Source organism: Lactuca virosa, chromosome 1 (genome assembly GCF_052849685.1).
Source record: "Lactuca virosa cultivar CGN04683 chromosome 1, Lactuca_virosa_CGN04683_v6, whole genome shotgun sequence".
Lineage (NCBI taxonomy): Eukaryota > Viridiplantae > Streptophyta > Magnoliopsida > Asterales > Asteraceae > Lactuca > Lactuca virosa.
The window spans coordinates 243,556,209-243,583,524 of NC_136426.1; the positions used below are offsets into that span (position 1 = coordinate 243,556,209).

Here is a 27,316-nt window from a genome sequence, read left to right on the forward strand (position 1 = left end):
GCAATCAATGTATAACCAACTCATAGTAACAACTCATATCTCTAGGTTTGAAGAATATAAGATATTATCGTCTCATGATCACTCGTGATAAAATCCATGAAGTGATTCAAATGAGCGCGGGTTGAATCCAATACTCAGAACTTATGAGCACTCATGAGTGTTGTAGCACCACTTTGTCCACCAACTTGGACCTCTACAAACCAACCCATGACAGTTTTGATTCATATCTACTTCCAACATATGACCGATTGTGGATGGTTTGAATAACTTAATCATTCAGGAAGAGCGACTTAGTTATTCTGGAAGTCAAAACATGCAAAGTGAAACACAAGAATAAATGAATCAAATATGGTATCAAACCCTATGAATATAAATAAACACTTTTATTTATCACCATACTGATTACTCATTATTCATTGTTTCGGTTTTATCAACTTTATACTTGAATTAAAAACACTAGTTGTCCCATGCTCCAAGCATGTACACTATGTTTTTCTTAAACAATAGCTTTGTCATACACCAAGTATGCACTCTATGTTTGTCTATGATCCTTACTTTGTGAAATAAACCAATTGAACATAATTTCAATGATTCTAATTTCACACTCCCAAATCCTTATCGAAAAATGTGAGAATTTCAAATTCCTATCATTTATCGAAATCTGTTTAGATTTTAAACTTATATGCACTGACCCTACTGTAATGAATATGTAAAAAGTCACAAAGACTTGTCAACAGTCATTATAAGGTATTCCAATGGAGATCAACTCCATGGAAACTAAGTCTCATATTCAAAGTACATTGCTTTGGACATGCTTCTTGCATTAAGTTTTCTAATCTTACACAGATAACTTCCACCTATGGAGACAACTCTATATTCTCATTTTGACTATCACTTCTGAATAAGAGATGCCTCTTTTCAGAATATGTCAATATGGTCCTTCCAAAATTAGCACTATACTTCCAACTGTCCCTGAGCAACCAATCTTTGGTAAACCTCAGATTGTCCTCGACAATTGCTTAATCATTTTAGTCATATCCAATTCTAGACCTTTTCCCTTCTTAATGCCTCTGGGCATTTGGAAAAATTTAGAAATGACAAATATTATAGCACATGCAATCGATCCTGTACCCAAAGCAAATGGTACACGATTCATGATGTCTCACATAAAGACATGATTCTAGACCAGTCTTTTGCTACAATATTTTTATTTGCCATGTTTTCAAAATTTGACTATGAAGAGGGATGTCGTAATTATAATCGAATTTTGAGAACGCAATATATAGAATTTCCTTAAGTTGAACCAATCCAACATGAAATTCATATATATATTCTTGACTAAAGATGATTAAGGTCTCAATCTAAGCCTTTAGAACTGAAATGAAGTATATACTCTCCCTTAATTATAGCAAAACAACTTTTTCAATCCCTGCAGCCTCACATTGAAACTTTTGTTTTCTATAATTAACATTGCTAACTTGCAACACTAACAATAATTATCATGCTCCCACTAACATGATGATTATTAGCATAATACTTATGCTCCCACTAGCTTTGACATGTACTCAGAAATCAGCTGGACTTCTAGAAATCAATACTTTATTGACTTTCTTACCAAAGTTCAGATTTCTGATACGAGATGCTTTGATAAAACTTTATCAAAATCATACACCTTTCCTTAGATAGCATGCATGTGTGTCTAAACAATTTCAGAACTATGAAAAGGGATGTCGTAATCATAGTCTCAATTGTTTAGACCTTTTGCCATCTGCTTCAAATCTACTTGGTGGAAGTGTTTCCTCACCATCATTTTCATGAATCAGAGAGAAACCTTATGACCCTTAGATTTTATGGTGTATGTGTTCTTATCCATGTGAATCGTCAAAACCATAGTCACAAGACAAGGATAATGACAAATCCAAACTCATATGGACTGAACTTATGCAATCTTAACTTCTTGCCACCTGGCAGTACAGAGCCTGCCATTGCTTCCAAGTTGTTATGCAACCAATTGAGAACTTTCAGAACTCCTATGCAAAGCCAACTTTAACTGGAATGGGCACAGAATATGTCAACACGATAGGTTATAAACCTCAAGTCGTGTGCTAGTGAAGAACCTCAGGTTTTATTCTTGATTAGTTCTTGAAATTCTTTTTAGGATCTTTAAGACTCCCACTATCCTCTTGACATATAAGACTATCTTGCCAAATATTCAAGAGATAGTGCAGATTCTTTATCAAGACAAACACTTCACACAATTGGCCTTAGTTGGTCTTTGTTTTATCCAAAACATCACAACTTACCAATTTCAAATGTACAAGAGTAGGACACTTTTACTCTTACATTTGAAAAGTGTTTTAAACCTTTCTTTAAGATATGTCACTCAAGTTACAATCTTGGAGTATGACTCTAAGAATTGTTTTGGAACGAAGTATGACTCATCTTCCTGATCTAACCATTTCAACAATTCATGACTCCTCTTCTTAGTCATAAGAATGCACTAAGATGACCTTTAGAGGACTAATTGTGATATGATTTCTAAATCATTAAGATGATCACAAACATGATACTAAAGTACTCTCCCATCTTTTCAGATTTGAGAAACTTTTATCTTTCTGCCTAATTTGATTCTTCCCATTCGTTCTGCCATACATTGAGACTTTTCCAATGTTTCAGAATTATACTTAAACTTGTAAGTATAACCATATTTACTAAACTTTAGTAAATCAAATAGTCTTAACGAGCTTTGTGGTGGACATGACCAGTGCACAAGAATGTGTACTCGATCCCTTTAGTCCTTCACTTGACTCACACATCCTTGTGAACAAGTAATTAGTCTTGATTTTCCAATGCTTGAAAGTTCTCATTCATCACACTATTCAACTTGCATGATTCCAAGTTTCGGTCCAATTGAAACTTGGGTGATGAGGAACTTTCCTGATTTGGTAAATTTAGACACTACCACAAATAAAAGAATCAAATCCATTTTCCAATATTGCTGTCAGTGGAATCATATAAGCAACAATTTACCACAAATGCCATTGTAAGGATACTTCAAATAAATTAAACAATTTTCTTTTATTTTAAAACTTTGCGGAAAAACTTATCCTTACAATCCACATGGAAAATTGTTGTTATCTGATCCTTAGCAATATATATAACTTCTTAAGCAACTGCTCAAAATTCTGATGCGATCGAAATCCACCTTCGCGATCAGAATCAGCATATACTTCCTTTAAGATTTCTCTCTATTCTTTGATTCTTAAAACATCAACATGTGACCCAGTCACATCATGTAATGAGGATCTCATAATAGAACTTAACAGAGTTAAATAATGGGCTCTACCTGATGTAGAGTCAAACTTATTGACTTTAACATCCTTAGGTAAATTTGGCAGCTTTGCAATCAACGCCCCTTCCTTTGGCAAAATAAACATATGGACCCTTTGGTAATGGGACTATCTCAAACTTAGCCTTTCTCTTTACCATTTGGTCAACCGGGTTGACTATGGCCAATCCCTTTCCATTGGGAAGAGAATGCTTTTTCTGGATTTCCAGTGTCACCATTATCACTGTCCATAAAGTTTTTGGGAAGTTGATCTTCTAATCAAATTTGCTTTACTATCGTTCCAAATCATTGCTGATTCAGCAGCACCAAGCAAATAGATATGATCATTAAGGTTCATGTCATAGTCTGTTTCATAGTAGTCCCAAAGGAACTCACTATGTGACTTAGAAAGTGATTGAACATCCAACTTTCTCAAGACTTTGACACCCAACTCTCCCGGCTTGTCAATATGTGACTTCATCTCCAAGATATGATCACACATAGATCTTGCTTGCCAATAGGGCTTGAGTGAACTTGAACTTGTGGGTTAGGGAGAATAATTGGAGGATGTGGAGGAAGTGAAGTTCCAAGAGATTTGGGAGGATCATAGATGTCTGAACCAGACATCTTTTTGGGAGATATTCAAGATAGTTGATCTAAAGTCCTTAATATAACACCCAATATGAAATATTAAGGCTAGGATCCAGCAAACTATTTTATAACTTGGAAGAGGGATGCCGTAATCCAAGCTATAAAATATTTGAAGGTAGGTGAATGACGATTCACCAATTTCCACCAAGATAAACGAAATGTATTATTAGGTTTTAATTGGTTTTGAAACTCCTAGATTCTTTTGAGATTCATTGAACTTTTCAAAGGCATGTTTCAATCTCGAGTGTGCCCTTCAGGTTTTGTGACTGGGATGCCGAGGATCACAAAACAAGGTGTGAAGTAACCATGCAAATATACTTGGTACCCTTAATATTTACCCCTCAATCGATGTGCCGGTTAACCACACACGCTCCACCGATACTATGATAAACATTAAGTTACCCTTTGCCTACCTTGTTAAATCAAGCTAGTGTGCCGGTTAACCACACACGCTCCACTAACTGACTTAAGCAAAGTGCAAAGTGTAATTTCATGGGTTAGCACCAAATTCACATTTTCCTAAGTAACTAAGATTGGGTATTATTAAGAGTTTAGTTACTTAGTATTTATCATTAATAATTTTAATGAATGGAGAATTATAGTCATTGTCCTACCTGTTCGGCTAACGACCCTCCACCAGTCAAGGAAGCAGTGGGTGAGAGTGGACACCCATTAAACTGCTATTTTATAGGCAGTAACCTTATACCCCCCCCCCTTATAGACCGGCTTCGTGAATGAGGCCTACTAATGGTAAGACGACTTGCTCTTATACATATAATATATTAAACTTTTAATATTATAATAGTATAAGGGTGTATTTTAGACATTTAAAATACTTGGTGGTTTAATCTATTAATTAAACTATACTCTTAATTTAATTAAATTTAAACCATGTCATTATGGAATTATTAATTCTCTTTTAATTAAACACTTTAATTATCTATTAATAAAGTCCATAAGAGTTAATTGAATTATTCAATAAAAACATCATAATTCCAATTATTAAATTCAAAATTAAAACCATTTAATTAATTGTTTAAGTTATGAACCCAAGAGTTTTAGAATTCAATTCTTTTTTTTTATCATAAAAAAACTTTTTCCAAATTCCAAAACTTGAGGGAAAGTTTTGTAACTCTTGAAAACTTTTGGATTCCATAACTTATGGAGTTAAATACTTGTTTTATGATGAAACTTTTCATGTTCCATAACTTAAGAACAAGTTATGGAATTCTTTAAAACATTAAGACCAAGTTTTGTAACTCCATAAAAAACTTTGAATCAATTTTTTTAAAAACCTTTTTCATATCCATAACTTGTGGAGGTTTCAAAAAACTCTTTAGATCAAACTTTTAAAACTAATAAAATAATCATATCATTTTATCTTTTACTAAATTTGACCTAATTCAACTCATATAGCAAATGATTCAAATTTTACAAATAATTAGTTTTTCACAAAAACAAGTAATTATCTTAAAATTTGACAAACGTTATGTTTTTTTTTCCTTTTTTTTCAACTTGAAAATAAAACATTTGCATCAATATAACAGAAAACAACCCATGGCTCTGATACCACTGTTGAGTTTTGAGCATTCTAACACTCCTATGGTGTACATGCAACCCTATAAACCTTGGATCTATGTTTTCTCTATTATACATGCAAATATTAACCATTCCAAGGTTTCATCCTAACTAGCATATTATGAAGCACCTATACTACAAAGTTCTAGTTAGATGACATACCTTTTGATGTAGCTTGATGTCTTCAAGCTTTAAGAGCTTAGCCCCAATAGTGTGGAAGCCTCAAATGGAATCACAAATCACCAAAACACCTTGGAAGAACTTGAGAGAATATGTATGCACACTAAAATCGGCACACTCTTATTTTCACACACTCGTTCCAATTTTGTGAGTCAAGAACCCCTTTATATATTATGGAGGATTAGGGTTACATCCATGTAAACCCTAATACCCATGACCTTTCATTTACATAGGATCCATGGGTTAAAAGCTCCATGGACCATCCATGAAAGCTTAGCCCAACCTAAATGAACTTGGCCCATTCCATATATATAAGAGTCCATATTTAATTAGTTCTTTTTGATCACTTAATTAATTCTAAATTAATTCTTGATCAATACTAATTAAATAATATGATTCCATATTAATATATAAGAACTTATAATATATTAATATAAATCATAAATATACTATTCTCAAAAGACTATCCATATAAATTATGCCGGTGAAGTGCAACCCAAATGGACCATGCCGGGTCGGGTCAAGTACATACCAAATATAGTTATGGACTTAGACATTAATCCAACAGTCTCCCACTTGGATAAGTCTAAAACTATTATTGAGTATGACTTCAAAACCTAACTGGCAATCGTAGCTCTTAAAGCCGCTGTCGAACTCTGACCTTGTCAATGACTTGTCCATTAGATAAGGGATCATATATTCCTCCATTCTAGATATCATATGGACTGAGACATGGATTATAATCATTCTCTCTATCCATTTGTTGTTTCCCGATTTTCGATTTATGATGACTGACTGATTGAACAAATCAAATCAGTCCTGGCTTGGCCAAGCACTCACATGTGTCATCGCTAAATCATCGAGGGGCCCACAGATATCACTTTTATCCCGAAGGTAAAAGGAGTGGATAAACTTCGACTCATATGGATTGTTCTACTACTTGTTGAATCATACACAAAGACACGTTTTATAACATCGAGTTACCAAATGCGTTTTCGTGCAATCAATGTATAACCAACTCATAGTAACAACTCATATCTCTAGGTTTGAAGAATATAAGATATTATCGTCTCATGATCACTCGTGATAAAATCCATGAAGTGATTCAAATGAGCGGGTTGAATCCAATACTCAGAACTTATGAGCACTCATGAGTGTTGTAGCACCACTTTGTCCACCAACTTGGACCTCTACAAACCAACCCATGACAGTCTTGATTCATATCTACTTCCAACATATTACCGATTGTGGATGGTTTGAATAACTTAATCATTCAGGAAGAGCGGCTTAGTTATTCTGGAAGTCAAAACATGCAAAGTGAAACACAAGAATAAATGAATCAAATATGGTATCAAACCCTATGAATATAAATAAACACTTTTATTTATCACCATACTGATTACTCATTATTCATTGTTTCGGTTTTATCAACTTTATACTTGAATTAAAAACACTAGTTGTCCCATGCTCCAAGCATGTACACTATGTTTTTCTTAAACAATAGCTTTGCCATACACCAAGTATGCACTCTATGTTTGTCTATGATCCTTACTTTGTGAAATAAACCAATTGAACATAATTTCAATGATTCTAATTTCACACTCCCAAAACCTTATCGAAAAATGTGAGAATTTCAAATTCCTATCATTTATCGAAATCTGTTTAGATTTTAAACTTATATGCACTGACCCTCCTGTAATGAATATGTAAAAAGTCACAAAGACTTGTCAACAGTCATTATAAGGTATTCCAATGGAGATCAACTCCATGGAAACTAAGTCTCATATTCAAAGTACATTGCTTTGGACATGCTTCTTGCATTAAGTTTTCTAATCTTACACAGATAACTTCCACCTATGGAGACAACTCTATATTCTCATTTTGACTATCACTTCTGAATAAGAGATGCCTCTTTTCAGAATATGTCAATATGGTCCTTCCAAAATTAGCACTATACTTCCAACTGTCCCTGAGCAACCAATCTTTGGTAAACCTCAGATTGTCCTCGACAATTGCTTAATCATTTTAGTAAACTACGATAGGCGTAGTTTAGGAAGTTACTAATACTATTACTAGAACAATGAATCATACAAATGAGTCAGTTCATTCATGAGTCAATACTTGCTAGATAGGGAGAGATCACACCATACAGCTAGTACACACAGAACAATACAATACCATACAGAGTAGAGAACATTACAATACCATACAGAGTAGAGAACATACAATACCATACAGAGTAGAGAACATACAATACCATACAGAGTAGAGAACATACAATACCATACAGAGAGAACATACATACAGGCTAGACAGAGGGAGAACATACAATACAGCTAGCACATTCAGTAAATATACATTATTACATTTATGTGAGCCACTAAACGGGGCATGGCACTACCTGCCATGACCGTTTTTGTATCCAGAATCTCCTTAATTGGGGAGCGTATGAGTTTGTGTATAGATCTATACTGGATTGACTATCCTACACCTTGTTGCTCGCTACAGTGGGACTTGCAAGTCTACGGGTGCCAAATGTCATTTCTTACGACGTCTTACATCGTCGTTTTACTATAGAGTCGGTAGCAGGATACAGGCCGATCACATGGTACTTTAAATTACAATTGGTTTAAGGTAGTTAGTGCAGCAGTAGTTACTTATTACAAAACTACAGTACTATTTCATTTTCCCATTACATTTACTTGGTGATATTCACACAATAGGCAATAATGTAGAAACTATATTTTTGGTTAATGATAGTCAGATTGGGAAAATACACACTCTTACAAGAGACACAGACAGATACTAGATGCCTTGGTAGAAGGCTACTTTTAGTAGGAAACATAGGGTTTTCTAGGAGGTTCAAAACTTTTACATACTTATACTTCGCATACTTACAAATACTTTCTTACAAATACAGACACTAAAATACTTATGATCTCACCAGCTTTAAAGCTGATACTCTCTTTCAAAATAACTTGTATCCTCAGGTCACCAGTAGACAGGTACCGGTGCAAGGTTTAGAGAAGATGGAGCTCGTTCAAGACTCATCTTTCATTTTGATTTATATTTTGGTGTCTATATAACTTTGCAAAACACGCTTGTATTAAAATTATATTATTAATGCAATGGATGATGTTGTTGCTTGGTTACTACTATTCATTGTTGTGATACTGTACATGACGTCCTCCGCCCCAGAACGTTTCCGCCGTTCATGGTTTTGGGGTGTGACACATGAGCATTATATTATGTAGATCTAAGAGTTGGATGTGGTTTATGAACTTTGTATGAGTTTTTGGTTACATTCCCACATTTTTTACCTATCTCGGGTAAAGGGCATGTATGGGGCATGCATGTCAATAAAGTTTAGATTTTTATGAGCCTTTGGTGTCCCTAGAAGCTTTTTAGAAAATATAAGCTTAAGTTTTAATGGATTAAGGTCTGAATCCATTAGGTTGTCCAAATCAAGAAACCACGATGTGGTGAGTAGGTTACCACGACGCGGGGATTGAAGGATCCATAACTATTTTGTCGATTAGCTACCATGACATGACTAAGGATTGGTCATGATGTGGCAACCATCTGTAGTTGAATTTGACCGTTGACTATATGACTTGGTTGAATTTTAGTCAATTGGCTAGTTTTAGAAGGTGGACCAAGGGTTTACCTTGTATGGTTTATTAAGAGGTGTATAACACTCGTTCATTGGTTGTGAGAGTTGTTAGTTGCTGACTACATCTGCAAGGTGAGTCTTGACACTATACTATGTAGGTTGCTAGATTGTCTCTGTGACTCTTGCATGAAAGATTGTGGTTGGATCACAACACTTGCTTGAAAGACTGTGGTTGGATCACAACACTTTTATAAAAGACTGTGGTTAGATCAGAGCACTTGTTTGTCTTTGTGACTTACATGTAAGACCATGGTTGGATCATGGCAAAAAGGTTATGGATGGGTTTTAATCTGGAAGTGATTGTAAGCCTATGGTTGGATCATAGCATTCACGTAGGGTTGAAATATTCCACTAGGGTTGGGCCCACTGATATGTATGGTATGTGGTATTTTGGGGAACTCACTAAGCTTTGTGCTTACGGTTTATGTTTTAACTATTTTTAGGTACTTCCAGTTCCAAAGCGAAGGGTCCGGCTTGACTACACAACATCCTCTGATGGCTTTTTCTGTACTGATTATTACTATTTTACTCTGATGTTTGAAAGATACATTTTTACTATGATTGGTTTTGAAAAAATGTTTGTATGGGTTTGATGGTTTAAAGATGAAAATTTTTACTAGTATTTTTGGGATGTTACACATGAGTTCTTTGAGTTGTGAATTATTTATATATTTGTTTTTCAAGGTTTGATTCGAGTATTATGGATCTTCGTCCTATACTCTATAAGAATCAACTAGGACAACTCGCTAGACAATTTTATTTCTTAACTTATTTGATGTGTGATCAGATTGAAGACCCTAGCTTGGGTTAGGGGTTAGTTGTTGGAAGATAGTGCATACATTCACAACAGTTGGTAATATTACTATTAATAGTAGTGTCCTTTTAGGTTAAATGCAAGGACAAGTAAGCAACTAATGAAATGGAATATTACTGAGGTCTAGTTTCTTAATTAAATTAAGGTTTAATTAATTAATAAGAAACGTATAGACTTAAGGGGTTTGACGTGTAAAGATTTGAAAGTTAAATCTTTTAGGATAATTACCTAATTTAGGATAATTACTTAGTGACCAAATAATTATCCCTAAGAATTCAAAAATCCGTCCATATAAATAGAGGGTCTATGGTCGGATTTGATGATGAATTTTTCACTACACAACCCCTAAAAATTGGCAACCTATTCTCTTTCTCGAAACCCTAAAGATTCTCGATTTATGCAGCGTGTTATAGCCTTTATACGTTCAAGGTGTTCGCTGTTAGGGTGATGTCAGAAGTTGTTGATCTGTTCCTTGGGTGTGATATGGAAGAGGAGTTAAGTCACACCCCGGCCGGAGGCGGAAAATGTCGGTGGTGTGATGGCTATGGATCACAGTCATTGAATACATAAGCATAATCACAACATATAACATATAAGTATAAGGTCTTACAACTTTAAGAGATTACATAAGTACTTGTCTAGAGTTTCACAAATCAACTATTATTTCATAAACTTTCCTTAAACAATAGGCTAATCCAAAAGACTTCCTTGATGAACCTAAGTAGACTCTGACTCCAAGACTTATTCCATAAGTGCATGTCCCCTACTTTTACTTACTCGAGAATACATGTTACATGTTTCTAAACCTTGAAGTTGCTTCATCTGTTGGATATAAATATATTGATGTGTGTGTGTGTTTAATCAAATTTTGTCATCTTCTCCAAGTCTCCGGTTCATTATCATTTTTGATGACCCACCTGCAAAATCAGAATCAAGAAAAACTTTCCTTTTTCTTCGATTTGATCCTTTTACATAGACATGTTCTTTTAAGTGGGGAGAGGAATCTCGATTTTCTGTAGTGTGTGTCTTGATTTTTTGGGTCTCGATTTTTGCAGGGATTTGGGGTAATAGATAGATTAGTCATAAACCTTGTTCTTTTGATTTAAGTTCTTTGAGCCATGGATATTGTTGCAGGTGGTGTGGTGGTAGTTAACGGTGATGGTTGTAGGTAATGGTGATTGTTTTGGTGGCAAATGGTGTGGTGGCAGGTGAGTGGTGGTGATTGGAAAATTAATTTAAATAGGTGGCAATAGGTGTGTGCTCTTGAATTTATGTGTATTTTCTTGAGTATATTTTCTTTCTTATATAAAGAATTAAAAATAAATAAAAACAAAGGGTGTTTTCATCATTTCACAAACACATAACAGAATATGTTAACGAAGTTAGTCACTAGGACCATTTATGTACAAGGTGTGCTCCGTAGGGACTATCCTTGCAAAAAAGGTTTCATACGGACTATTTTAGGGGAAATTTAAAAAGAATTAGGACCATTTATGAAATTTTGTCTTTTATTTATTATATATTTAAGTTTAATTTATTTTATCACCAAAGATGGAAAAACTCATAGGCCCGAGTTTAGGATGTTACGCTTTCTAATCATCTTAGATAAAGTATCTAAACTTAAAGCACTCATTTTATATGTTACATATCACCCTAAGTTAATGGAAGGGAAATTGAAGCAATTAGAGTTAAAATTGAATAAAAAAAACTCCATATGTGTAATCAGTGTTTTAATGGGTCGAGTCAACTTGCACTAGGATTTGACTAGGTCGAGTCAAATGATCAAAACAACTTCGAGTTTAAACCTCAAACATGCTTCTTAATTTATACACTTTGATTCCAACACTTCTAGTTCCAACTCTAATGACTTAGGATGATTAACTAGAGTTCAAGGCTTTGTTTAAACAACTAAATACAATCTAATTAACATTGCTAACATGCTTAAATCAAGGATCAAGTTGATTATATCATAAACTTCGTTTTGGAGGTTTAAAACTCAAAAATTATTACTACATTGAGTCTTCATCCATGATTTGCATTAAGGATGATAAAGTCAACTTTTAATCCTTATATAACTTCATAAACATGGTCACAATCTAAATCCAATAAATCCATGGGTGTTTGTCAAAATTAATCTTAGAACTCCATAAATATAGATGGTGTAACTAGGAAGCAAACCAAATCGGATGAAAATTACATCAACTATGAATAAAACCCCCTAGATGTACATAAAGACCTATATTAACCATTCTTATTATAAACATAATGACGAAGAACGGGATAAGGAGAGTACAAATAAAATAAAAAGTGGATAATGAAAAAAAGAGCGGTGAAATAATGAGCGATACATAAAGTCAGAAAAAGAACATTTCAGAGAAGATAAGTAAAATAAATAGGAAATCAAATGACATTAAATACAAAGAGAAAGTTATAAATGTCATCATCAAACTATCTTAATAAGACGTAATGTCGCATGCATGTGTATAAGAATGCATCCGCTTCTAGTTCAGAGCATATTTTAAACGTCCTCTCACTCCACTCTAGAATGGGAGCGCTTAATGGTATAACTTACATAGTGCATGTAACCCACCATAGAATTAATCTAGAACTTGGTTTCAGCCAATACTACACACGAAATATGTTAAGACTCTACCATTGTGAGATGCCACCTTGGCATTCAATGGATATGAAGTTCAATGGTCATTGAACTCTTCAATGGGAAAAAAGAAAGTTTTTAATTCTTAATATTTATTATAAATTATATTTTGTAACATTCTATTGAACTTTGTAGAGTTCAATGCATTGTGGAAAAAAATGATAGAGTTGTATGGATTGTAGAAAGATGATGTGGCAATCCATTGAACTCTATGCAGTTCAATGCATTATGGATGCCCTTATGGAGAGATACATGTATGTGTGATGTTCCCCCTCCTATAAAAACTCGATAACTATCATATGTTGGTCTCGCCTCATGACCGTAGTGAAAGTTGGGCCAATTATATCTCCCTTACAAACATCAAAATGTAGAAGGTCTTTTCCCACCTATCTCCCACAACAATATTAATAGGGATAATGACTTAAAAGGGTAACATATTTTTTGATTTCTATACATTAAGTCACTGAGTTTTTTTTGTACACATTTTCGCATTGATATTGTTGAACTGTTCAAAAAACATCCTTATGATTTGCTATTGGAGGTTTAGCCAGTTTCCGACGTATTTGACAGCTCTGGTCATCTTCTCTGGCGTTCTTGATTTTTCTAGCGAACTCAAGAACTCCGACATTCATGATTTTTCCATCAGATCATTGTTCATCATCTTTAACCTCCGTCTATAGTGTTCTTAAGCGAACCTGAAACAATTTCTAGAGCCTGGGTTCGTGTTCTGATCTAACACACATATGCACACACACTCAAATCTGAATAAATCATCTATGTCAGATATGTCAAAAGAAAAATCATACACACATGTAGATCTGGGTTTGTGTTCTTATCTAACACACACATACACACACACTTAAATCTGAAGAAGCACTCAAGAACACGATGAACAACCCTGATGAACTAGATAAAGATCTGAAAAACACAATGAACAAACCCATCCGAAAAACTCTAGATTTCGAGATTATTTTAGAAGAATCCACCTGAAATTCGAATTCTTTCCACATTATGCTCATAAACTCAGACTTGGGGTAAGTTATTTTTTCAGAAATCGACACACACCTTCGATTTTTTTGAAGCTTACAAACTCGAGGAGTGGTATGGTTTTCCAGAAACCAATAAAGACCAAAAATCAAACATAAGAACAACCCTTAGTCGAGTTAGGGTTTTCAAACTTGGAAATCGATTTCCAAGAACAAAGAAGAAATCAAGTTTGTGTGTTTTGGATTCCTTGAAGATGAACACACTCACATCTGGAGTTTTTCTCAAAATCGAGCTTGAAGATCTGACGAGCTTGAAGATGAACTTGAATCTGTAATATATATGATTTGTGTTAATACCCCAAAAACGATTTCATGTTCGATTTTTGAAGATTTGGGTTCCTGTTCTGATCTAACATACACACACACACACACTTAAACCTGAAGAAACTCTCAAGAACACGATGAACAACTGATGAACTAGATAAACTATCAAGAACACGATGAACAAACCCTACATTCAAAAATCATTTTTAGAGTGAGAAATTGTGATATGTGTTCTTGAGTTTGAAAAAAAGAAGTTGAAGATGAAGAATTGATTTTTGGGTTCGAGTTCTTGAGTTTGAAAATCGAACACCCACATGGGTTTATGTTCGAAATTTGTTTAGATCTAACAAAGAGACATAAGGAGAGAACATACCTGAGTTCTTGAGTTCGCCGGAAAAATCATGAACGTCGGAGAAGATGATCGGAGCTTTTCCGGAGCAGTCAAATACGCCGAAAACCAGCTAAACGTACTATTACAGGTCATAAGGATGTTTTTTGAACGGTTCAACAAGTTCAATAGGAAAATATGGACAAAAAAAAGTCAGTGACTAAATATGTACAAAAAGAAAAAAATATTACCCTTTTAAGTCATTATCCCATATTAGTATCATCTCCTTCTCTGGAACCAAAAGCGCAACAAGTCTCCCACGTGGTCTACCTACATACATTCCTACTCACACCCTTATTACATACATTCATACTCGAACCTTTACTGACTGAATTAAGCATCATAGCATAATCCAAAGACATCCCGAACTACTATTAACCTTTCTTTTCAGGTGAGTTTTGAGTTGCATCTCACCAAACTAAGGACAATAACTACATTATTGGTGATACCTAGCTAGATTATACCCCGCCCCCTCCCAGAAAAACGGACATATCATCTATTAAATTTGTGGTTTTTTAAAAGCATTGTGTGGTTTGATATTATATAAACAATAATAAGTCATATTAATTTTTTATTTCTATGACAACCCGAAATTTTCATTTGTATAATCTCTACAGTCAAACACTTCAAAAATTAGCCAAATTCATCTCAAAAACATTTTTGGCCGGTTTTAAGTCCGTTTGAGTATTTTACTTTAATTTTTCGTCAAACGACCAAATAAATGGAAGTGTCTGTTAGGTGTGTTGTGTAACGAGATAAACAATAAACACCTTGACGAGGTGTTTACGGCCAAACAAGGGGTTTGGACCATAAACTCCCTTTGACATGAACTCATGCATATAACATGAGTTTACACTCCATTTCCCACTTTTCCACTTCCCACTCAAGAACACCAAGCCTTTTTCCTCTCAAGTATCATCACACACTTCTTCCAAATCCACCAAAAATGTAAGCTTTCCTTCCTAAATTCGTTCATACAACACTTAATCTAGTGTTTATACATCATTTCATCCACGAATTCTTCATTTTTAACTAGATCTTCAAGTGTTCTTCAAAACACCAAGAACACACACTAGTGTTTTTGGGTCCTAAACACTCCTACAAGCTTCATATAAGTAAGTACACTCCTCCTAGCTAGTTGTTAGCTTAGTGTACTTGTTAATCCATGGAATGAACACCAAAAATCCCCAAGAACATGTGTTTACGGTTTGGGGATCTCCCAAAACCGTAAACACCTCCAAGAGGTGTTTAGATGCCCCTAATGCCTTCTAATGTTTGTATAAAGGAGTAGAACCTTGCATGCATGAACTAGAAACCCCAAAAACATGAAAGGAATGGACAAACATGAGTTTACGGTTTGGGAAGGTCTCCCAAAACCGTAAACACCTTCAAAGGGTGTTTAAGTGCCCTTAACACCTCCTATGGCTTGTATAAGTGACTAGAACCTTGCATGCATAAGATAGAAACACCAAAACACGAAAGAAGAGGACAAACATGATTTTACGGCCATAAACCCATGTGTTTACGACCATAAACTCCCAAGGAGTGGTCCAAGGACCGTAAACTCCAAAAGAGGGTCATTTTGAGCCCTAGTCACTTTTTAAGCCCTTGAGTCGAGTCTAGCTCACTTCCTTGAGTAGTATAAGACCTTAAAACATCCAATGGCACCATTCCCATGAGTTTACGGCCGTAAACTCATGGGGGAAGTGGTCCAAAAACCGTAAACACCCCTAAGGGCCACCATTTGAAGTGTAAACTCCATAGTGAGGTCATACACTCCTTATATGCAACCCTTAGTACTCTTAGCACCTGTAGCAAAGTGTTTTCATGTATTAGGGTGTCCTAACTCACTTAATTAGTTATTAAATGACTAATTAGATACATAAATGTATCATTGCATGTTCAATAGGATCCGAGTGTGTGTTCAAGTCCTCACTTGACACATAGCATCCTATACCATCCGTCCATCCGAATCACCCACGACAAGTGAGTTCATACCCCTATATTTTTTCGAGTTTTTTTGTGTTTTCAGGGGGAATACAAGCAAAAGTACAAGGAAACTTGTGCTCAGTTATATTATTTTGTTTAAAATGATTACATGTTCAGTATGCTTTCAAACACAGAAAACCGTTTTACCACTCGATTTAGAAATCAACTCGTAGAAACTGTTTTCAAAACTAAAGCACAGAATTTATGAATCTTGTCATAAATTGTGATATTTTACAAAGGATTCATACCAACCATAAACAGGATTTTCTATATTATTACTTGTAAATTTGTTAGTCTAAGGATTGGAGACACGTCCTTGGTAACACTCCACCGGATTCGTGAGTGTAGGACTACCCTTGTAACCAGAATCTCTTGGAGGGAGAGCGTGACTATTGTGTATAGATGTATACGGGACTGACTATCTCGCACCTCGCTGCTAGCTAGAGTGGGACCATCAGGTCTTCGGGTGACAAAGTCATAAAACGGTACTGGCCACCGTACGTGCCATATCTAGTTTAATGTATGGTTATGAAACTCGCAACCTAGATAACGGAGATTTACTTTTGGTAATAATGAACCTAGTGAACTAACCTCAAAGTAATAACCGATTTGATTACTAGAGGGTATCAGTAGTACCCTTAGGAATTAGTTCACCACTTACTTATTAGTTTTATGTATGTAATAAAGCTAATACATATCACTGATAGAAACAGAGTTTTTCAAGGAAACTACACCTAACGATACAAGTATGGTAGATACTTGTACACCTCATTTCAGAATCGATAACCAACCATCAACTTTTAAGGAAAATATGGGATTTTCCTGGGATAACTTAACCTTTCATAAACAGGCTGTTTAACAAATGGATAATCAAACTTCTTTCATAAGAAAATATGGGATTTTCTGGGGAAACAACTTTTCATAAAATCAAAGGAACATTTCTTTCACCAGAACTAAACGCTTATGAACTCACCAGCTTTATGCTGATATATTTTAAAACTGCTTGTATTCTCAGGGCAACCATAGACAGGTACTCCTGTCAACTTTTGGAGAAGACAGAGCATTTTGGAGTCACGTCTTTTACTTTTGCTATATACTGATATGTATAAACTTTGTATTAAGACAATGTAAATCTTTTCATGTATGTATTCAATGTTTGGTTGTGTTTACTATGCTTACTATGATACAACTGTTGTGATACTACGCATGACGTCACTCCGCCCCGGAACGTTTCCGCCTTCGGTTTCGGGGTGTGACAATTTCCTTTCATGATGGAACGAAATAAACACAAATAATATTTAACAAAGGGAACCATCCGAGTAGCACCCCATAAAGAAGGCCTCAGGTTCAAACCATGGAGGTTTCGATCAATGGATGACCAAGAGAAGGGTACGCAAAATAATTTTAAAAGGGGTTGTTTAATATCATCGTCAAAGACGAACTCTCTCCCCCAAACCTCGCAATTACATTGGTCAACTTCGATCCATCAAATAAAACAAGATTCTTTTCATGAAGAAGCAATGAATCATTTCATTTTTTTCCCAATTTTAGAATACTAAATACTAGCCAAATTTCATGATTTTTGGAATTATATATAGAGATTTTGTCTCTAGCTAACCAATATTTTGAAAAACATCCCTTACAATGGATTGAAAAAGCTTCACATATGCATGGCCTTAAAAAAACATTCCTTAGTGTCCTTGTTTTAAAATTATTTCCTAGTAGCATTGGAGTTTTTACTTGAAAGAATACAACACATTATTATGCATGAGTTTAAGAATTACAAAAATGGATGCCCATTTGGCTATAAAGACCACATGTAACGACTTGACATGTATGTTAGAAGTTAATGTTACAAGGAGCACATACAATAAGAATTTACAACTGCTAACATACCATAAGATTTTAAAACATAAAGAGGAAAAAAAATCACGGATGTGATTACCAAGGTTGTCGATAGCGATGGCGAGGAAATAGCGACAACCCACCTATACGTTACGCAGCGATAGCGATGAAATAGCGACATCTATTTCATGCTTTGTGATTTCTTATAAGATTAAACACTATATTTACCTGCACCTATGCAACAATAAAAAATAACACATAGAACTAACATGTATCAATTCTATTAAGCTAACATTAAGTTCCAAAAGATATTTACCACAAAAGATTGGTTAGTTTTAGACTCTAAAGTCTAAAACTGAGTTCTAATACCACAAAAGAATGGTTATTTTTAGACTCTAAAGTCAAAAACTATGTTTCAATACCACAAAAGTGAGTATTATGACTCTAAAAGTCTAAACTCTAAGACATTTGCAAACTGAAGTGGAATCACCAGCAAGGTGATTTTTATGTCTTGTAATCCCACCTTTGGCAACATTTGGACAATAATTACACAACACCCAATTTGAAGTTCCTACAACTCTTTTCCCATGTTTCCAACCAATATCATCATCTTTTACACCAGGAGGCGTGCATGAAATTAGGAGCATTAAGTCAAAGATTAGTTTCCAAAAAGAAGTAGAAGAATCATAAGAATCACATAATCAAGATCACACAGTAGAATTCAAAGAATCTCAGAATTTGTAAGAAAGAACGAAGCCAAAGATTACCTTTTTTGAAATTGAAGTCTTGTAGAATTGATCAGAAGATAGAAGTCAAAAACTAAAATTAGAAGAATAAAGTTAAGAAATGAAACCGAGAAGTTAGAAAAAAAACATAGCAAATTAAAAATATTACCTTTTTGAAGTTGAACAATCGAGATGGATTCTTGAGTCGTTGGAGTCGTCTGGGGAGAAGGTGAGGTGTGCTATTGTCGCTATTGTCGCGGAAGTGGGAAATAACCCACCAAAATCGATTTTGGTGATTTGGCACTGATCGTACAATCTTAGTCGATTTAGAGGGGAAGACACGAAATTGACTGTACGATTGCCCGCCTAAACCTATTCCAAGCCTAATTGCTTCGTTTCTTACCGATTTAAACAAAAAAAAAATCAATTTTGTCATACATCTCGCTACACACGCTATTGCCTCGCTACAGGCATGGTAGCGACCCATCACAGCTACGCTACGCTATTCACTATAGCGAGGGTAGCGATCACTATTAACAACCTTGGTGATTCCTCCGGACCATAACTAAAAAACAAGCAACAATTCTCTTCAAACGAAAAGAAAAGAAAAGAAAAAACATAGGACTAGAGTTATTCCCCCATGACAAAAGATTAGACAACATATTTCACTACATTTGGTGTGCATTAAACAAGTTAATTGTATAAAATTGCAATTTTTTCTCATCCTAAAAAAGTTGGACTCTCAAATGTCTTTTTTATTGTTATCACCACAAATAACCATAGGAAACTTGTTAGTACCGTCTTGTTGAGTCTTTCCCATGTTACAAATGCATTCTACGGGTGCATTTATGGAACATGACAAGCTTGGTAGGGCATATGTGACGATGAGAATGAGGATATTTATATATTTTGCAGATACAAAACATGGAGAGTAAGTCTTTATCCTAACTTGTTGGGTAGAAATCATGACCGAGTAAGAAACCATGCTGTTTGATTGTATATCTGACTGAATGTGTTGACCGATGAAAAATGACCATGTTACCCTGCTGCTCTATATAGTGTTGGATGAAGTTGCTGAAGAATTATAAAAACATACAAATTGTCATACAAAATGTAAATTACACACAAATCATTTAAAAATTCAAATCCTCAATTACACCAAACACTAGCAAACCTATAAAAAACACTTATTGGATATAATGAATGTAAAAACAAGTAATCGTAGCTAAAATACTTTTCATCTATATTTTATACCATAAATTCTCACTTCAAATACAAACCCCCACCTTAATATACTCTGGAATCACCAATTCCAGAGATATCTTCAATTTCAATGGGGAGAACAACCTCGATCAAGATCATCAGAAAATCAATCCACACATTCCTCCAAAGCTAAAATCACTTCAAAATTGCATCCCTTTTAACTCTTCCTTTCTCACTATCAATCCTCCTCTTATCATCTCTTTCGTCGGAATCTACAATTTCATCCTCCAAACACAACTATGGAACACTTTTCTAATCATGTCATCACACTTGATAGCGTAATGATTGTATCTTCTACAAAAGATGTAAAATTAAATCTTGTAAGAACATTCTTGATCAAGAGGCAGGTAGGAACATTCCTGATCAAACATAAACATAACAGCAAAAAATCTAAACTTTTAGAGAAGTTTAAAAGGGACATAACAACCATTTAGAACAGCAAGGGTACAATTGGAAACCCTTACAACAAAATCAGAATTGAACATTCAACATCAAACATGAAGTGAACAGAAAATCACTTGAAACAAATCACTTGAAAATTCGGAACATTTATCCATCTCAACAGCAAAAGAACTTTCAACCGCAAAAATACTTTCAACAACAAAAGAACATTCAGCAAAAATCGAAACAGTAATCTTTTAAGGCATTTTGACATACGAATTCAAGAAATCGGAACAGCAAAAATCGCAACAGTGGTCGACGATGGCAGAAATCGGAAGTATTAGAGATGCTTACCCGATGAAATGAGGAAGGAGGTCCGATCGGTGGGTGGAAGAGAAATAATGGGTCGACGATGCTTGTTGGTCGCAAGAGAAGAAAAGAGCCGTTGAAAAAGGAGAAGAAAGGGAGGTTGGAAGATACGTTAGGGCAAGGGTAGCAGTGGAAACTTTTCTCTCTTACTCAGTCTGCTGATTTCTTATTTCTTTCCCAATCAAATTCGTCTTTCCGAGTTAGACGCACACAAGTTGTTTGTCAAACACGTTTGGCTTACCAAGTCAACCAAAAAGGTCTAACTAAACTCGATCACACAAATACCACACACCACCTAAAACTTGTCTATTGACAATGATCCTAATCCAATGCACACCAAACTATATATATATATGTTATCCAACCAAACAAGCAATGCGTATATACACATTTCACCCGTATTTCCCATATTGTTCCATCTTTTTTGTTGTGTTAAAATTGAATTTCAATAACCCAAACACTAAATATTTAGTAATTTCTAGTTTTACTTTTTTGGATATGACAACTATAAATTTTTTACATTTTTTGGCAGACTCAACCCCAATACAATGCAAGTCAAACACAAACACCAGAGTTGTACGGTACACATTTGGTTTGAAGACTTTGAAAGTCATGTTTCTCAACTTGTAGCACTACAATTACATATGTACCTTGGCACATTGTATAATTTCCTGTATTTTTCACACACAAAAAAACATGCAACAAGAGATCATCCAACCTAAAACAAGGGCAAAGCGATTCACAAATTTTTGAAAAAAAAAACACAAAACACAAAACGTAGGAGCAACTCGACTATATAATTATGGAAGTTGAACAAAACTTGCAACCACTATTAAAAATCTTTCCAATATCCTCAAAAATCCATCTCTTTCATCCATTTCGAACAAGCCAATGATTAGGTATCTCTAAATATCCTCGGAAGCACTTCATGGGCACTGATGTCTAACGCCACTGGATCCCTGTAATAAAGGAATAAATTATTATATGGACTTTTTTATATAATATGCCAATACAATGTATAATTGTATACAGCTAACTCTACTCCATATGCTATTTTATTTAATAATTAATGAACTTTTATATATAAAATTAAAGATAATTTAACTCACTGAAATACATTTAAGATTTATACTAAAAAACATATATTTTTAGAAACAACCCTTAAGGTGTCGTTTTTTTTTTATACTTAATGGACATGGGGACAACACAGACGTTTCTATTTTACTTGATGCATAAAGAAGAACTTAATAGAAAAGTCGTGGAAAGGAGGCTTTCTCCATTAAGTCCTAACTTTTACAAAATTACCCTCATTTATATTTTCCTTCCATTTCACTTTAGGTTGTGTTTAAGCTAGCTTATTTTTTGAGCTTATTGCAATATTGTGTTTAGTGAGACCACTAAAGTAGCTTATAAGCTATCTTTTTAAAAAGTAATTCGAGATAGTTTATTGATAAGCTCATGTAGGTTTTCCAACAATTTTCCAAATATTATATACCCTTATATGCTCATTTTAAATTATATCTAAATGTCGTCTTATGTCATTTTTGGCATCCAGCTTATAGGTAAAAAGCTAGTTTGCAAAACACAGCCTTAGTTTGTAGTCACTTTCTGAAATATATTTTAGTATCAATTATCCAAACTGAAATATTTTTAGATGAGTAATATATTTGAATAGTTGATAATAAGAAGACTAACTTGCATAATATTTGGGCCTTCTCAGAAGAACTAGAAATGAACCATTCTTTTCTGAGAAGAGGGGATTCAAACTGCACAAAAAATCCATCACTTTGTCCATGCTTCCATTTCCTTGGTCCCTGTCCTTTCCACACCTGTATTGTATACAACAAAAAACAAACATTGTTTTATTATAGCATCCTACTTCTATTTTTTCCTAAAGTTGTAATAGAAAGTTGAAAGTAGAATGCTATAACTAATTGGATATGAATGGTTGGTACCTGTGGGTATGAAATGATAGTTTTGGGTGCAACTAAGCATGCTGCTTGAGAGAAAGAGTCAGTGGCATATTGCCTTAAAAAGGAATAACAATCACCATGTGTGTGGGGTGTCTCGAATGCCTGTTTAAAAAATCAACATCAGCATCAGAAATGGAGTTTAAATGACTTTTTTTCTTTTTATTATATTATATGTAAATGGAATGTATAGTTTTAAATCTAGTATATACATTATTTAATTATAAGTAATGAATTTTTTCTTTACAAAAATAAAAAAATTGAACATGATACAAGTTCATTTGTAATCCCAATAAGATTATAATAAATCAATATTTTTTTTTCTAGTTACTTTTACAAATATAAACTTAATTTAACTTAAATCGTGAATTTTTGTAAAACAATTTGTGCCATTAAAAATTACTCCATGAATAAAAATGGTTCATATAGTAATTTGTCAATGGAATTTTATAATTGCGTACATTATGGCTAATACCAAATAATGGTTTGATTTGGGTTTATATTTCATCTCCAGTGAGTCAAAAATGGTTAAAATTAAAAACTTGAATGAAACAGATCAAATGTGTAAATTTAAAAACTGAATGAAATGGGTTAAAATTAACCCAAAGCGTATTAAAATGCTTACAACCATCTAAAATTGCTTTATTTATAAAATTAAATTATCATTTTAATAATAATAGTATAGTGTTTGTAATCATTTTTTGACACATAAATTACATATATAATTCAAAAAATACACACAAAATGTTGGTGGATCAACCCAACCCATTTCACCCACATTTAAAAATGACCCGTTTTGACATTTGACCCATTACCCAACCCATTTTACCACCTCTACCACATACAAAAAGCACATGAAACATAAAAACTGATAAAAGCATATCATTAAGAGATAAGAATTTGATTAAATGAATAAGAAAAGTACCTTGTCAATGTTGACAACAGGTGCATATTTTTCAGTGTCTGTTTTTTCTTTATCAAGAAGGAAATAAACTCTAGCATCAACATTAGATGTTTGATGCCATGACTTAACAGCATTCTCCATTGTTTCAACAACAAAAGAGAATATATCTTTCCAAGATTCCCCAACTACATACTTTTGTGCCTGAAACAAATAACATTCTCATTTAAAAACAAGACAAACAACCATAATATTCACATTCAAGAAAAACCCATTTTTTTACAATGCCTTAGATAGAATAAAGCAACATTTTTAGGGAAAGAACAATTGCTAACTAAAGAAAGATTAATTTTCAAAAGAAGTGTTTTAGTTTCATGATTAAAAGAATCACCATAAACTCTAACAATGACCAATATATGCAAACAAAAAAACAGGACTATTGAATAAGAAATAAAATATATAATTACCAATTCAGACTTGAAACTATCCAAGTGCTTTGCCAAATCAACATTTGATCTCATATTGTCGACTTCTTCTGATCGCTTTTTATCTTTTGATAATTGTGTCAATCTCTTGATCTTTCTTGACACCTCTGTACTTTGTGGGTTGTGTTGTGAAGCTATCCTAAAGGCTTCCAATGCCTGCATTACACACACACACACACATTAATACTTATCTATGGGATAAATGCAAGAAATAGCAACATAGTTTCATTTTAGTATTGCACTTCTAATTAGGACACTCTACTATGGGAAAATTACTCAATTATAGCAGTGAAAATTGCTTTGTATTTGAATGATATTGCTAAAAATGAGTTGAAGTGGAATGCTATAGAAGATATTATGAATATATGATTGTTATAACAAACAAAATAAAAAGATATATGTTGTTGTCTCTTGCATTTAACCCTTGATAACCTTGGCTTCATATTGTACATAATAATTATACAGAATATAGTGGAAAAGAATGTAAGCATACATCATCGTATCGTTCCATGGCCTCTAATACACATCCTTTCCTGAAGTAACCCTGAACAAGAAACAAGGATACTTACATCAGACAAACATTGGAGAGAAATTAATGTCTGCATACAATTTGTAGGTCATGTTAATACCTTTTCCCAGCTAGGATTCAAAGATATTGTTGTTTCAGCATCCGTGAGTGCTTTTTGAAGCTTAACAAGATTTAGAAATGCTGCAGCACGATTGCTGGAAAGAAGTTTTAAACAAATCAGCAGAAATGGCATGGAACCCACATCAAGGGAACAGAAGACCATAAGCATGTTTATAAAAATGCAATGAGCATCATCAAATCCTTCCAGATGATAATTGATCAATAAGTTTAACATCTTCCCAAAAGATCCATATTTCTATTTCCCAATGAACATGTACACACACTTATAGAATTTGGTGAGATGGCATTTCTGCTTAACATATGTAGAATTTGGTTTCATGGAATAACAACTGGAGCTTATTTAGAACACATTTTAACGAATCGATGATAAATGCAAACAAATTCGTAGTTATACACTTTGAAGGAATGTTTTTACTGAAGGTATTGAAGCTGTCTAAAATAGCTAAACAACAATGTAAAATCAACTCGTCTATTTCATCTCCTAGTCGACCATTTCATGATACAAAGTCGAACACTAAATAACAAATCGAAGTCACTGTGTAATTTTTAAAACCTATCTATCAAGAAGAAAACAAGAAAAAACAATGAAAGGAACTATCAGATTCAAGCTCACAGTATGTAGCAGGGATCAGAAGAGTAGACAGAACGGTTACCTGTAAAGCGTAGGGTTAGACGGATCTTTCTTGATGGCTTGAGTGTATATGGCAGCTGCTTTTAGGTAGTTTCCGGCCTTGAAAAACTCATTTCCTTGATCTTTCAACGATACATCTGGTTTGGGATCCGCCATTAGAGCTTTTTTACTTTGGTAAGGTTTAATGTTAGGGTTCTGCGAGGGTGATGAGTTTGGCTCGTTTGAGAGGAGAGAGGCGCCTTTCAAGGGAGAAAGCTGCATCAAATGATCGGGAGGAGGATTAGAACGTGGTCTAAAAATTTAATAATGTCAATCAGAAAATGAATTAAGCGAAAATTACAGATATATAGTTAAATTTGATTTATCGAAAATAGCCAATAGCCTATTCTAAAAAGAAAAATTACAAATATAGTTAAATATAGTTTAAAGGGAAATCTCCGGAAAAACTCTATAATTTTAGTCTAATTTATGAAAAAGTCTCAAACTAATTTTTGTTTACAGAAAAGCATAGAATACCAGCTATAACTTCGAAAAAACCCTTTTTGCCCGGTTTCAAATATTTAGCCGGTATTCTGTCCTTTTTCGTTAGTTTGCTTAAAATATTAGGATTTTTCTGAAAATTACCCGATAATCAAAATATTGGGACTTTTCTGAAAATTACTATGAAATTAATGGAGATTATTATTAATAAATCATTTATAAACATATAAATTTTTTTATTATAAACAAAGGAAATACATTTTTTGCTAATTTCTAATAATAGAATGGTCGACTATGTACTTCTCTATTGTTTGTTGATCACTTCAAAGTCCCTATGTTCTTCCTATGTATCGTTATGGGTGTCATAGTAAGAAGTAACTTGTTAGGCGTGACGAATACGTAGAGAGTTTGAGTGGCCAGCATGCAATAGATGAGTACTTAGACCACCAATTTATTCCTAGAAATTAGCAACAAATGTATTTCCTTTTTTATAATAAAAATATTTTTTTATGTTTATAAATGATTTGTTAATAATAATATCCATTAATTACATGGTAATTTTCAGAAAAGTCTCAATATTTTGGTTATCAAGTAATTTTTGGAAAAGTCCCAAAATTTTGAGCAAACTAACGAAAAAGGAGATAATACCGGCTAAAACTGCAAAACCGGCCGAAAAGGGTTTTTTCGAAGTTTTAACCGGTATTCTGTGCTTTTCTGTAAACAAAATTTAGGTTTAGACTTTTTCATAAATTGACCAAAAATTTTAGGACTTTTCTGGAGATTTAGTTCAAATCTTCCGTACTTTTTCTTGGTATATTCTTATAAAACAATGACATGTATTAATTTTTATTTTTTATTTTTTTCTTGATTTTGATTTTGAAAATTGCTTAAATAGAAAGTTCAAGGAGTCATATGTACCCGTGATTTCATATATTTTTAATAGTTTATATATAAAATATAGATAAAAATGGAATGTCTATTCTTTTTATATTGTTTTTCTAATTATATTTTTATTATAATAATATGAATTCTACTAAATATTTCATTGTG

At 33.8% G+C, this 27,316-nt stretch overlaps 1 protein-coding gene and 1 long non-coding RNA gene across 2 annotated transcripts; both read right to left on the reverse strand.

The window, feature by feature from the left end:
• Nucleotides 1–20,219: 20,219 nt before the first annotated feature.
• LOC145165729 (uncharacterized) lies at nt 20,220–21,506 on the reverse strand. Its single transcript, XR_013740187.1, has 2 exons — nt 21,136–21,506; nt 20,220–20,759 (listed from the first exon to the last, which is right to left on the reverse strand). It is a non-coding gene; the product is annotated as an uncharacterized LOC145165729 (long non-coding RNA).
• Nucleotides 21,507–21,738: 232 nt separating this feature from the next.
• TPR3 (Tetratricopeptide repeat (TPR)-like superfamily protein) lies at nt 21,739–26,081 on the reverse strand. The gene is made up of 8 exons (XM_079084550.1): nt 25,809–26,081; nt 25,136–25,229; nt 25,000–25,050; nt 24,489–24,662; nt 24,046–24,225; nt 23,106–23,225; nt 22,846–22,979; nt 21,739–22,109 (listed from the first exon to the last, which is right to left on the reverse strand). The coding sequence occupies exons 1-8, from the start codon at nt 26,045–26,047 to the stop codon at nt 22,046–22,048; spliced, it is 1,056 nt and encodes a 351-aa protein (XP_078940676.1). The 5' UTR covers nt 26,048–26,081; the 3' UTR covers nt 21,739–22,045.
• Between the last annotated feature and the right edge of the window lie 1,235 nt (nt 26,082–27,316).